This window comes from Oncorhynchus masou, unplaced genomic scaffold (genome assembly GCF_036934945.1).
Source record: "Oncorhynchus masou masou isolate Uvic2021 unplaced genomic scaffold, UVic_Omas_1.1 unplaced_scaffold_1255, whole genome shotgun sequence".
NCBI classification, from domain to species: Eukaryota; Metazoa; Chordata; class Actinopteri; order Salmoniformes; family Salmonidae; genus Oncorhynchus; species Oncorhynchus masou.
The window spans coordinates 75,001-90,190 of NW_027002374.1; the positions used below are offsets into that span (position 1 = coordinate 75,001).

General features: G+C 44.8%; 1 protein-coding gene across 4 annotated transcripts in view; it reads left to right on the forward strand.

Moving 5' to 3' along the window:
- Window positions 1–15,190, forward strand: part of LOC135530101 (ras association domain-containing protein 6-like) — a 38,987-nt gene that overhangs the window by 2,659 nt on the left and 21,138 nt on the right. For all 4 annotated transcript variants that reach the window (XM_064958491.1, XM_064958493.1, XM_064958494.1 and 1 more), the window contains exons 3-5: window positions 539–617; window positions 9,387–9,541; window positions 9,636–9,739. In XM_064958491.1, the coding sequence (XP_064814563.1) occupies window positions 539–617; window positions 9,387–9,541; window positions 9,636–9,739 (338 nt within the window). The remainder of the gene's footprint in view (window positions 1–538; window positions 618–9,386; window positions 9,542–9,635; window positions 9,740–15,190) is intronic.

A 15,190-nucleotide genomic window follows, 5' to 3' on the forward strand; every position in this document is an offset into this window, starting at 1 on the left:
TAAACAGTATTTTGGGGTTTATATGGTCCAACCCTTATTGTGTTAAAACTACTCTGGTCATGGTATCAATATTTTTGGAGTTAAACGATAGTAAATGGAGCAAATATCAAACTCTCAGAGAGTTGATTAAATTTAACTCCAACCGCCATTTTACTATTTTTAGTGTTGTTGTTGTTTTAAATGTAACCATTATTTAACTAAGCAAGTCAGTTAAGAACAAATTCTTACTAACAATGACTGCCTACCCCGGCCAACGCTGGGCCAATTGTTCGCCACCCTATGGTGACAAGCTGACAAGGTACAAATCTGTCGTTCTGCCCCTGAACAGGCAGTTAACCCACTGTTCCTAGGCTGTCATTGAAAATAAGATTTTTTCTTAACTGCTTGCCTAGTAAAGTAAAGGAAAATAAAGAACTCCAGGCAGTGTACCACTCTCTTGAGGGATTAGATAACTCCCAATAGAGTCAATTTAACAATATTTTTTTATAGTCTGATTTCAACTATCCTTGATTTACTGTGTACCTTGTGTTTCTGACAGGGCTGAGTTCTTGTCATTGCTGAACACGTACAACTGTTTTCTGAAAGACAAGACCCAGCAGCATCTTGTCTTCTATGAGGTAGGTTGACCCTCGCTGCTCCATTGAATTATTTACATGTTTTATTTGCACCAAAGAAAACAAGTAATAAAAACAAATCAAATATTTACTAATTAAATCAAACTTCGAAATCAAACATTTTAGTTAAAGTTTAATTTATTTGCACTTATTTGAAAATAAGAACTAATAAATACAAACACCGGTGTGGCTGATATGAAACCAAACCACAAAAAACTATATACACAAGTACAACAATTAAACACGTGTGTTACAACAGATAACACAAACAACTAATTATAAATGTATAAATCAATAATCACATTTTTTTTCTGTGAATGTGAGAGTTAGGCTATATGGAGGAGATTACTGAGTAGTTTGGTCCATCAGGCTGACCTCCAGTCTTCATGGAGGGGATTACTGAGTAGTTTAGTTCATCAGGCTGACCTCCAGTCTCCATGGAGATTACTGAGTAGTTTGGTTCATCAGGCTGACCCCCAGTCTCCATGGAGATTACTGAGTAGTTTGGTCCATCAGGCTGACCCCCAGTCTTCGTGGAGATTACTGAGTAGTTTGGTTCATCAGGCTGACCTGCAGTCTTCATGGAGGAGATTACTGAGTAGTTTAGTTCATCAGGCTGACCTCCAGTCTTCATGGAGGAGATTACTGAGTAGTTTGGTTCATCAGGCTGACCCCCAGTCTTCATGGTTCATCAGGCTGACCTCCAGTCTTCATGGTCCATCAGGCTGACCCCCAGTCTTCATGGAGGAGAATAATGAGTAGTTTGGTTCATCAGGCTGATCCCCAGTCTTCATGGAGGAGATTACTGAGTAGTTTAGTTCATCAGGCTGACCTCCAGTCTTCATGGAGGAGATTACTGAGTAGTTTGGTTCATCAGGCTGACCCCCAGTCTTCATGGTCATCAGGCTGACCTCCAGTCTTCATGGTCCATCAGGCTGACCCCCAGTCTTCATTGAGGAGGTTACTGAGTAGTTTGGTTCATCAGGCTGACCCCCAGGCTTCATGGTCCATCAGGCTGACCCCCAGTCTTCATCGTTCTTCAGGCTGACCCCCAGTCTTCATCGTTCATCAGGCTGACCCCCAGTCTTCATGGTCCATCTGGCTGACCCCCAGTCTTCATGGTCCATCAGGCTGACCCCCAGTCTTCATGGAGATTACTGAGTAGTTTTGTTCATCAGGCTGACCTCCAGTCTTCATGGAGGAGATTACTGAGTAGTTTGGTTCATCAGGCTAACCTCCAGTCTTCATGGAGATTACTGAGTAGTTTGGTCCATCAGGCTGACCCCCAGTCTTCATGGAGGAGATTACTGAGTAGTTTGGTTCATCAGGCTGACCTCCAGGCTTCATGGTCCATCAGGCTGACCCCCAGTCTTCATGGAGGAGATTACTGAGTAGTTTGGTTCATCAGGCTGACCCCCAGGCTTCATGGTCCATCAGGCTGACCCCCAGTCTTCATGGAGGAGATTACTGAGTAGTTTAGTTCATCAGGCTGACCTCCAGTCTTCATTGAGGAGATTACTGAGTTGTTTGGTTCATCAGGCTGAACTGCAGTCTTCATTGAGGAGATTACTGAGTAGTTTGGTTCATCAGGCTGACCCCCAGGCTTCATGGTCCATCAGGCTGACCCCCAGTCTTCATGGAGGAGATTACTGAGTAGTTTAGTTCATCAGGCTGACCTCCAGTCTTCATTGAGGAGATTACTGAGTTGTTTGGTTCATCAGGCTGAACTGCAGTCTTCATTGAGGAGATTACTGAGTAGTTTGGTTCATCAGGCTGACCCCCAGGCTTCATGGTCCATCAGGCTGACCCCCAGTCTTCATGGAGGAGATTACTGAGTAGTTTAGTTCATCAGGTTGACCTCCAGTCTTCATTGAGGAGATTACTGAGTTGTTTGGTTCATCAGGCTGAACTGCAGTCTTCATTGAGGAGATTACTGAGTAGTTTGGTTCATCAGGCTTGGCACACCTGTATTTGGAGAGTTTCTCCCATTCTCCTCTGCAGATCCTCTCAAGCTCTGTCAGGTTGGATGGGGAGCGTCGTTGCACAGCTATTTTCAGGTGTCTCCAGAGATGTTAGATCGGGTTCAAGTCTTTGCTCTGGCTGGGCCACTCAAGGACATTCAGAGACTTGTCCTGAAGCCAACACTCCGTTGTCTTGGCTGTGTGTTTAGGGTCGTTGTCCTGTTGGAAGGTGAACCTTCACCCCAGTCTGAGGTCCTGTGCGCTCTGGGGCAGGTTTTCATCAAGTTTCTCTCTGTACATTGCACTGTTCATCTTTCCCTTGATCCTGACTAGTCTCCCAGTCCTTATCACTGAAAAACATGTGCTGCCACCACCGTGCTTCACCATAAGGATGGTGCCAGGTTTCCCCTAGATGTGATGCTTGCCATTCAAGCCATTCATCAGACCAGAGAATATTATTTCACATGGTCAGAGTCCTTTAGGTACCTTTTTGCAAACTCCAAGCGGGCTGTCATGTGCCTTTTACTAAAGAGTGGCTTACATCTGGTCACTGTACCATAAAGGCCTGATTGATGGAGTACTGCAGAGATGGTTGTCCTTCTGGAAGGTTTTCCCATCTCCACAGAGGAACTCTGTGAGAGTGACTATCGGTTTCTTGGTCACCGCCATGACCAAGGCCCTTCTCCCCCGATTGCTAAGTTTGACCGGGTGGCCAGCTCTAGGAAGAGTCCTGGTGGTTCCAAACTTCTGTCGTTTAAGAATGATGGAGGCCACTGTGTTTTTGATGACCTTCAATGCTGCAGAACATTTTTGGTACCCTTCCCCAGATCTGTGCCTCGACAGAATCCTGTCTCGGAGCTCTATGGACGATTCCGTCGACATTGCATGGTGTTTGCTCTGACATGCGCTATCAACTGTGGAACCTTATAAAGACAACGGTGTGCCTTTACAAATCATATCCTACTAATTGAATTTACCACAGGTGGACTCCAACAGGATGCACCTGAGCTCAATTTCGAGTCTCATGGCAAAGGGTCTGAATTATTATGTAAATACGTTTTAATTTTTATAAATGTGAAACAAATTATTTAAACCTGTTTTCGTGTTGCCATTTTCAGGTATTGTGTGTAAATTGACGAGGATTTTCTTTTTTAAATGTAAAAAAATGATTGACTCCATTTTAAGGCTGAAACAAAACGTGGGAAAGGGGTCAGAATACTTTCAGAACGAGCTGTATAATTATATGTATAACCATGAAACTGTAGTAATGCAATTTGGAAAGTAATATTTCGTGACCAACCAAACACTTTGGATCAATATCAAAATATGCCAAGAGCGTATTTCTTGTGGTTTTCTTGTGGTGAAGGAGAGGCGGACCAAAACGCAGCGTGGTGGTTATTCATGGTACTTTAATATAGACACTCTACATGAATAAACTAACAAAACAAGAAATGTGAAAAAACCAAAAACAGCCCTATCTGGTGCAAACACAGAGACAGGAACAATCACCTACAAAACCCATCACCAAACAGGCTACCTAAATATGGTTCCCAATCAGAGACAATGACTAACACCTGCCTCTGATTGAGAACCATATCAGGCCAAACATAGAAATAGACAAACTAGACATGTAACATAGAATGCCCACTCAGATCACACCCTGACCAAACAAAACATAGAAGCATAGAAGCAGCGCCGAACAGGCGGGAGACTCCGGCAGCGCTGGAGAGGAGGAAGTCTCCGGCAGCGCTGAACAGGCGGGAGACTCCGGCAGCGCTGGAGAGGAGGAAGGCTCCGGCAGCGCTGGAGAGGTGGGGGGCACTGTAGGCCTGATGCGTGGTGCTGGCACTGGTGGTACTGGGCCGAGGACACGCACAGGAAGCCTGGTGCGGGGAGCTGCCACCAGAGGGCTGGTGCGTGGAGGTGGTACTGGATAGACCGGACCGTGCAGGCGCACTGGAGCTCTTGAGCACCGAGCCTGCCCAACCTTACCCGGTTAAATGCTCCCGGTCGCCCTGCCAGTGCGGCGAAGTGGAATAGCCCGCACTGGGCTATGCAGGCAAACCGGGGACACCGTGCGCAAGGCTGGTGCCATGTTAGCCGGCCCAAGGAGACGCACTGGAGACCAGATGCATAGAGCCGGCTTCATGGCACTTGGCTCGATGCTCACTCTAGTCCAGCCGATACGCGGAGCTGGAACGTACCGCACCGGGCTATGCACCCGCACTGGGGACACCGTGCGCTCAACCGCATAACACGGTGTCTGCCCGGTTTCTCTAGCCCCCTGGTAAGCACAGGGAGTTGGCGTAGGTCTCCTACCTGGCGTCTCCATACTCCCTGAGAGTCCCCCCCACAATACATTTTTGGGGCTGACTCCCGGGCTTCCTTGCCAACCATGTTCCCTCATATCGCCGGCTCCTCTCTCCTCGCTGCCTCCACCTGTTCCCATGGAAGGAGATCCTTTCCCACCAGGATCTCCTCCCATGTGTAGCAACCCTTGCCGTCCAATACATCGTCCCATGTCCATTCGTCTTTGCGCCGCTGTTGCCCGTTACCACGCCGCTTGGTCCTATTGTGGTGGGTGATTCTGTCACAGCTTTCTTCTGTTGAAGGAGAGGCGGACCAAAACGCAGCGTGGTGGTTATTCATGGTACTTTAATATAGACACTCTACATGAATAAACTAACAAAACAAGAAATGTGAAAAAAACAAAAACATCCCTATCTGGTGCAAACACAGAGACAGGAACAATCACCCACAAAACCCAACACCAAACAGGCTACCTAAATATGGTTCCCAATCAGAGACAATGACTAACACCTGCCTCTGATTGAGAACCATATCAGGCCAAACATAGAAATAGACAAACTAGACATGTAACATAGAATGCCCACTCAGATCACACCCTGACCAAACAAAACATAGAAACATACAAAGCAAACTACGGTCAGGGTGTGACACGTATTCACTGTTTTAAAGGGCAGTAAAGATTTTATCAACGAGTTGCAAAAGAGCCACATCTGTGGAGTGGTTTTTACCAAAACCATATTGGCTCTCATATAGAATACAGGGTTGATTTAAATGCTTCAACATTCTCTTAAATTCATTGTAATCAATATTCTCTTATACACCATGTTTCTGGGATTTTAGAAAAACATAGTACTGATATGAGGAGGTAATTTGTAAAAAACTATCTGGGATCCCCAGATCTATAGAGGGGGATAACTTTGGCAATGTGTACATCTTTAGGAGCATTACCAGTTTGCAATGATTTGGTGAAAATATACATTCGAGGCTCAGCAATCGTGAGACACTGATTTCACCAAAGAGACACCAATCTCATCATGACCTGCTGCTGATATCTCTAAGTTACCAATTAGCTCCATCCCCTCCATTACAACAGGAGGATCAAATGGAAGCAGAGGAGGGACATGTCTCTTAATGTAAGCCAGGAGATTTACATCAGTGCTCTATTTTCTTTGACAGAGAGAAACCAACATTCACAAAAAAGTTTTTAAATGAACATGAAATACAGTCAAGATCACTATAGGTCTTATTTCCCACAATACATTGAGATGGAATAGTTGTAGATGCCTATTTCTAGTTGTAGATGCCTAACAGTTGATTGATGATTTTCCACGTTGAATTTATATATTATTTATAATGTATAAATATCGGATATCTGAAGTAGGAGATTAAATTTGCTCATACACTTTTTGTAATTTGCAGAATTCAGGGGAGAGGAACTGCTTTTTTTTTTTTACAGAGAATGTTTTGTAAACCAAGGTTTCATGAACCCTTCTGCTGCTCTCTTACATGGTTTCATGAACCCTTCTGCTGCTCTCTTACATGGTTTAACTAAGGGAAAGCAGTGGTGAAATACACAATTACATGATGTGAGAAAAGTCAGGTAAAGCCAACTCCACATCAGCCTGATTATAAACATTTTACCATGAAATATCATCAATCAACATCTTAATGAGCTCACAATTACGTCTGTTCAATATTCTACCCTTAATGCTACTAATCATTCCCATCTGTTCATGTCCAACTGCCAAAGAGATGTGGGAAATTGGAAAGTCGTCAGAAATGTCAGAATAAAGTATACCTGTATTAGCCACATTATTCAAAGAATTAGTAAAAATATGATCAATAAGGGTGTCAGGTGAACTGGTCAGTCTGTGGTCTTATAGATGAGGGGATACAGGTGAACTGGTCAGTCTGTGGTCTTATAGATGAGGGCACAGAGATGGATGGAGTATCAAGTATTCAACATGTCAGGTGTCAGTGAGTGGTTCTCATTTTTAATTTAACGTATGTTGAAAACACCCAATAGAAATTAATCACCCAATCAAATCCAAGGTTGATGCAAGGATATCAGTGAAACGACCAGTGTCAGAATCGGGTGGACGATAGATACCACTTTTTAACCACCCAAAAAATCTTCAACGTGTTTACGGCTCTGTACTGCTGTACCATTAAAACCTAACCAACGTGTTTACAGCTCTGGACCCCTGTACCATTAAAACCTAACCAACGTGTTTACAGCTCTGGACCCCTGTACCATTAAAACCTAACCAACGTGTTTACAGCTCTGGACCCCTGTACCATTAAAACCTAACCAACGTGTTTACAGCTCTGTACTGCTGTACCGTTAAAACCTAACCAACGTGTTTACAGCTCTGGACCCCTGTACCATTAAAACCTAACCAACGTGTTTACAGCTCTGTACTGCTGTACCATTAAAACCTAACCAACGTGTTTACAGCTCTGTACCCCTGTACCATTAAAACCTAACCAACGTGTTTACAGCTCTGGACCCCTGTACCATTAAAACCTAACCAACGTGTTTACAGCTCTGTACCCCTGTACCGTTAAAACCTAACCAACGTGTTTACAGCTCTGGACCCCTGTACCATTAAAACCTAACCAACGTGTTTACAGCTCTGGACCCCTGTACCGTTAAAACCTAACCAACGTGTTTACAGCTCTGGACCCTGTACCGTTAAAACCTAACCAACGTGTTTACAGCTCTGGACCCCTGTACCATTAAAACCTAACCAACGTGTTTACAGCTCTGGACCCCTGTACCATTGAAACCTAACCAACGTGTTTACAGCTCTGGACCCCTGTACCATTAAAACCTAACCAACGTGTTTACAGCTCTGGACCCCTGTACCATTAAAACCTAACCAACGTGTTTACAGCTCTGTACCCCTGTACCGTTAAAACCTAACCAACGTGTTTACAGCTCTGGACCCCTGTACCGTTAAAACCTAACCAACGTGTTTACAGCTCTGGACCCCTGTACCGTTAAAACCTAACCAACGTGTTTACAGCTCTGGACCCCTGTACCATTAAAACCTAACCAACGTGTTTACAGCTCTGGACCCCTGTACCGTTAAAACCTAACCAACGTGTTTACAGCTCTGGACCCCTGTACCATTAAAACCTAACCAACGTACTTACAGCTCTGGACCCCTGTACCGTTAAAACCTAACCAACGTGTTTACAGCTCTGTACCCCTGTACCATTAAAACCTAACCAACGTGTTTACAGCTCTGGACCCCTGTACCATTAAAACCTAACCAACGTGTTTACAGCTCTGGACCCCTGTACCGTTAAAACCTAACCAACGTGTTTACAGCTCTGGACCCCTGTACCGTTAAAACCTAACCAACGTGTTTACAGCTCTGGACCCCTGTACCGTTAAAACCTAACCAACGTGTTTACAGCTCTGGACCCCTGTACCGTTAAAACCTAACCAACGTGTTTACAGCTCTGTACCCCTGTACCGTTAAAACCTAACCAACGTGTTTACGGCTCTGGACCCCTGTACCGTTAAAACCTAACCAACTGTGTCTATCTCCACTAGAGAGATGGAGAGGTGGTGTTCGAGGGATTCCTGTACCGTTAAAACCTAACCAACTGTGTCTATCTCCACTAGAGAGATGGAGAGGTGGTGTTCGAGGGATTCCTGTACCGTTAAAACCTAACCATCTGTGTCTATCTCCACTAGAGAGATGGAGAGGTGGTGTTCGAGGGATTCCTGTACCGTTAAAACCTAACCATCTGTGTCTATCTCCACTAGAGAGATGGAGAGGTGGTGTTCGAGGGATTCCTGTACCGTTAAAACCTAACCATCTGTGTCTATCTCCACTAGAGAGATGGAGAGGTGGTGTTCGAGGGATTCCTGTACCGTTAAAACCTAACCAACTGTGTCTATCTCCACTAGAGAGATGGAGAGGTGGTGTTCGAGGGATTCCTGTACCGTTAAAACCTAACCAACTGTGTCCATCTCCACTAGAGAGATGGAGAGGTGGTGTTCGAGGGATTCCTGTACCGTTAAAACCTAACCAACTGTGTCTATCTCCACTAGAGAGATGGAGAGGTGGTGTTCGAGGGATTCCTGTACCGTTAAAACCTAACCATCTGTGTCTATCTCCACTAGAGAGATGGAGAGGTGGTGTTCGAGGGATTCCTGTACCGTTAAAACCTAACCAACTGTGTCTATCTCCACTAGAGAGATGGAGAGGTGGTGTTCGAGGGATTCCTGTACCGTTAAAACCTAACCAACTGTGTCCATCTCCACTAGAGAGATGGAGAGGTGGTGTTCGAGGGATTCCTGTACCGTTAAAACCTAACCAACTGTGTCTATCTCCACTAGAGAGATGGAGAGGTGGTGTTCGAGGGATTCCTGTACCGTTAAAACCTAACCAACTGTGTCTATCTCCACTAGAGAGATGGAGAGGTGGTGTTCGAGGGATTCCTGTACCGTTAAAACCTAACCAACTGTGTCTATCTCCACTAGAGAGATAGAGAGGTGGTGTTCGAGGGATTCCTGAATATCTCCTGGGGAGTACGGCAGCCCATCAGGCTCAAAATACAGGATGACAAACAACAACCGTTCACCAGCCTGCTGTCACCTGACCCAGTCAGTCCAGTCAGTCCTCATGGACGCAAGAGGTTACATTTGACCTTTACCATGCATTATGTCAATACCACAGTTAAAATGGAGTAATACAAGCATCACTCAGGCTAAACCCTCTCTGTCTGTCAGGGGGATGACACGATGGGGGGAGTTTGAAGACCTCCATCAGATCAATGAGACAGAGGAGACCAACAAGCAGCATCCTGCAGAGGAGACCAGCAACCACACGACAGGTAACCTCACCTTAACTATAGCAGCCACATTACAGGTAACCTCACCTTAACTATAGCAACCACACTACAGGTAACCTCACCTTAATCACATTAAAGGTCACCTCACCTTAACTATAGCAACCACATTACAGGTCACCTCACCTTAACTATAGCAACCACATTACAGGTAACCTCACCTTAATCACATTAAAGGTCACCTCACCTTAACTATAGCAACCACACTACAGGTAACCTCAACTTAACTGTAACAACCACACTACAGGTAACCTCACCTTAACTGTAACAACCACACTACAGGTAACCTCACCTTAACTGTAACAACCACACTACAGGTAACCTCACCTTAACTGTAACAACCACACTACAGATAACCTCACCTTAACTGTAACAACCACACTACAGGTCACCTCACCTTAACTGTAACAACCACACTACAGGTAACCTCACCTTAACTGTAACAACCACACTACAGGTAACCTCACCTTAACTGTAACAACCACACTACAGGTAACCTCACCTTAACTGTAACAACCACACTACAGGTAACCTCACCTTAACTGTAACAACCACACTACAGGTAACCTCACCTTAATCACATTAAAGGTCACCTCACATTAACTATAGCAGCCACACTACAGGTAACCTCACCTCAACAACCACACTTCAGGTAACCTCACCTTAACTATAACAACCACACGACAGGTAACCTCACCTCAACAACCACACTACAGGTAACCTCACCTTAACTATAGCAACCACATTACAGGTAACCTCACCTTAACTATGGCAACCACACCACAGGTAACCTCACCTTAACTATAGCAACCACACCACAGGTAACCTCACCTTAACTATAGCAACCACATTACAGGTAACCTCACCCTAACCACACTACAGGTAATCTCACCTTAACAACCACACTAAAGGTAACCTCACCCTAACCACACTACAGGTGACCTCACCTTAACAACTACACTGCAGGTAACCTCCCCTTAACAACCACACTGCAGGTAACCTCCCCTTAACAACCACACTGCAGGTAAACTCACCTTAACAACCACACTGCAGGTAACCTCACCCTAACCACACTGCAGGTAACCTCCCCTTAACAACCACACTGCAGTTAACCTTACCCTAACCACACTGCAGGTAAACTCACCTTAACAACCACACTGCAGGTAACCTCCCCTTAACAACCACACTGCAGTTAACCTTACCCTAACCACACTACAGGTAACCTCACCCTAACCACACTACAGGTAACCTCACCCTAACCACACTGCAGGTAAACTCACCTTAACAACCACACTACAGGTAACCTCACCTTAACAACCACACTACAGGTAACCTCACCCTAACCACACTGCAGGTAAACTCACCCTAACCACACTGCAGGTAAACTCACCTTAACAACCACACTGCAGGTAAACTCACCTTAACAACAACACTGCAGGTAAACTCACCTTAACAACCACACTGCAGGTAAACTCACCTTAACAACCACACTGCTGGTAAACTCACCTTAACAACCACACTGCAGGTAACCTCACCCTAACCACACTACAGGTAACCTCACCCTAACCACACTGCAGGTAAACTCACCTTAACAACCACACTACAGGTAACCTCACCTTAACAACCACACTGCAGTTAACCTTACCCTAACCACATTACAGGTAACCTCACCCTAACCACATTACAGGTAACCTCACCCTAACCACACTGCAGGTAAACTCACCTTAACAACCACACTGCAGGTAAACTCACCTTAACAACCACACTGCTGGTAAACTCACCTTAACAACCACACTGCAGGTAACCTCACCCTAACCACATTACAGGTAAACTCACCTTAACAACCACACCAAAGGTAAACTCACCTTAACAACTACACTGCAGGTAACCTCCCCTTAACAACCACACTGCAGGTAACCTCACCCTAACCATACTGCAGGTAAACCTCACCCTAACCACACTGCAGGTAACCTCACCCTAACCACACCGCAGGTAAACCTCACCCTAACCACACCGCAGGTAACCTCACCCTAACAACCACACTGCAGGTAACCTCACCTTAACAACCACACTGCAGGTAACCTCACCTTAACAACCACACTGCAGGTAACTTCACCCTAACCACACTACAGGTAACCTCACCTTAACAACCACACTGCAGGTAACCTCACCTTAACAACCACCTTACAGGTAACCTCACCCTAACCACACTACAGGTAACCTCACCTTAACAACCCCACTACAGGTAACCTCACCCTAACCACACTACAGGTAAACTCACCTTAACAACCACACTGCAGGTAACCTCACGTTAACCACACTGCAGGTAAACTCACCTTAACAACTACACTGCAGGTAACCTCCCCTTAACAAACACACTGCAGGTAAACTCACCTTAACCACATTACAGGTAACCTCACCCTAACCACATTACAGGTAACCTCACCCTAACCACATTACAGGTAACCTCACCCTAACCACATTACAGGTAGCCTCACCCTAACCACATTACAGGTAACCTCACCCTAACCACATTACAGGTAACCTCACCCTAACCACATTGCAGGTAACCTCACCCTAACCACATTACAGGTAACCTCACCCTAACCACATTACAGGTAACCTCACCCTAACCACATTACAGGTAAACTCACCCTAACCACATTACAGATAACCTCACCCTAACCACATTACAGGTAAACTCACCTTAACAACCACACTGCAGGTAAACTCACCTTAACAACCACACTGCAGTTAACCTCACCCTAACAACCACACTGCAGTTAAACTCACCTTAACAACCACACTGCAGGTAAACTCACCTTAACAACCGCACTGCAGGTAACCTCACCTTAACAACCACACTGCAGGTAAACTCACCTTAACAACCACACTGCAGGTAAACTCACCTTAACAACCACACTGCAGGTAACCTCACCTTAACCACATTACAGGTAGCCTCACCCTAACCACATTACAGGTAACCTCACCCTAACCACATTACAGGTAGCCTCACCCTAACAACCACACTGCAGGTAACCTCACCCTAACCACATTACAGGTAACCTCACCCTAACCACATTACAGGTAACCTCACCCTAACCACATTACAGATAACCTCACCCTAACCACATTACAGGTAAACTCACCCTAACAACCACACTGCAGGTAAACTCACCTTAACAACCACACTGCAGGTAAACTCACCTTAACAACCACACTGCAGGTAACCTCACCTTAACCACATTACAGGTAACCTCACCCTAACCACATTACAGGTAACCTCACCCTAACCACATTACAGGTAACCTCACCCTAACCACATTACAGGTAACCTCACCCTAACCACATTACAGGTAACCTCACCCTAACCACATTACAGATAAACTCACCTTAACCACATGACTGGTAAACTCACCTTAACAACCACACTGCAGGTAAACTCACCTTAACAACCACACTGCAGGTAAACTCACCTTAACAACCACACTGCAGGTAACCTCACCCTAACAACCACACTGCAGTTAAACTCACCTTAAAAACCACACTACAGGTAAACTCACATTAACAACCACACTGCAGGTATCCTCACCCTAACCACATTACAGGTAACCTCACCCTAACCACACTGCAGGTAACCTCACCCTAACCACACTGCAGGTAAACTCACCTTAACAACCACACTGCAGGTAACCTCACCTTAACAACCACACTGCAGGTAACCTCACCCTAACAACCACACTGCAGTTAAACTCACCTTAACAACCACACTGCAGGTAACCTCACCTTAACAACCACACTGCAGGTAACCTCACCCTAACAACCACACTGCAGGTAACCTCACCTTAACAACCACACTGCAGGTAGCCTCACCCTAACCACACTACAGGTAACCTCACCCTAACAACATTACAGGTAACCTCACCCTAACCACATTGCAGGTAACCTCACCCTAACCACATTGCAGGTAACCTCACCCTAACCACATTACAGGTAAACTCACACTAATAACCACACTGCAGGTAACCTCACCTTAACAACCACACTGCAGGTAGCCTCACCCTAACCACATTACAGGTAACCTCACCCTAACCACATTACAGGTAGCCTCACCCTAACCACATTACAGGTAGCCTCACCCTAACCACATTACAGGTAGCCTCACCCTAACCACATTACAGGTAGCCTCACCCTAACCACATGACTGTCAAACTCACCTTAACAACCACACTGCAGGTAAACTCACCTTAACAACCACACTGCAGGTATTCCCCTTCAGTTCATTGCCACTAAAGCCATCAGTTGAATGAATAGTTGATTGAAGGTCTAAATTCATCTCCAATTAATGTCTCCATAGAGAAATGAACTAAATTTGCTGTACTGTGTCGATATTAGGACAACGTCATTTTAACGAATGAGACATGAGACAGTTGCAACTCCTGCTGAGACTGTCCTAATATGGATACCGTACACCTACTCTGTCTCAGGATACAGGGGTTATTGAAAGCTTTGTATTATATGAGATGTCAACCCTTGTCCGATCGTGATTATTTGCCCATAAAACATTGTGATGTGTAATATATATATATATATATATATATATATATATATATATATATATATATATATATATATATATATATATATGTATATTTCGTACCAGTCAAAAGTTTACTATTTTCATCAAAACTATGAAATAACACATATGGAGTTATGTAGTAACCAAAAAAGTGTTAAAACAAAACCAAATATATTTTACATTCTTCAATGTAGCCACCCTTTGCCTTGGTGACAGCTTTGCACACTGTTGCATTCACATTCTCTCAACCAGCTTCACCTGGAATGCTTTTCAAACAGTCTTGAAGGAGTTCCCACATATGCTTAGCACTTGTTGGCTGCTTTTCCTTCACTCTGCAGTCCAACTCATCCCAAACCATCTCAATTGGGTTGAGGTTGGGTGATTGTGAAGGCCAGGTCATCTGATACAGAGCTCAATCACTCTCCTTCTTGGTCAAATTGCCCTTTCAAAGACTGTAGGTGTGTTTGGGGTCATTGTCCTGTTGAAAAACAAATGGTAGTCCCACTAAGCGCAAACGACAGGTTTTCACAGGTCACAGGTCTAGGTTTTTTTTAACCAAGACGGCATAGCAGTTCAGACGTCTTTTGTCCTCGTCTTGTCGTGTCCCGTATATATATATATATTTACAACTTTTTTCATACATTTTTTTTTTAATTTTCCATAAACTCATCCTCAAAACACTCTCCTGCAACCCACCTCACCATTTTAGATTTATAAAAAAGTATAAAAAGTATTATTTACCTCAAATCTGTAATCCTCCAAGAAGCTAGCCAGAAACTCCAAGAAACTCCAAACTCCAAGAAGCTAGCCAGAAACTAGCCAGGAGCTAGCCAGGAGCTAGCCAGGAGCTAGCCAGG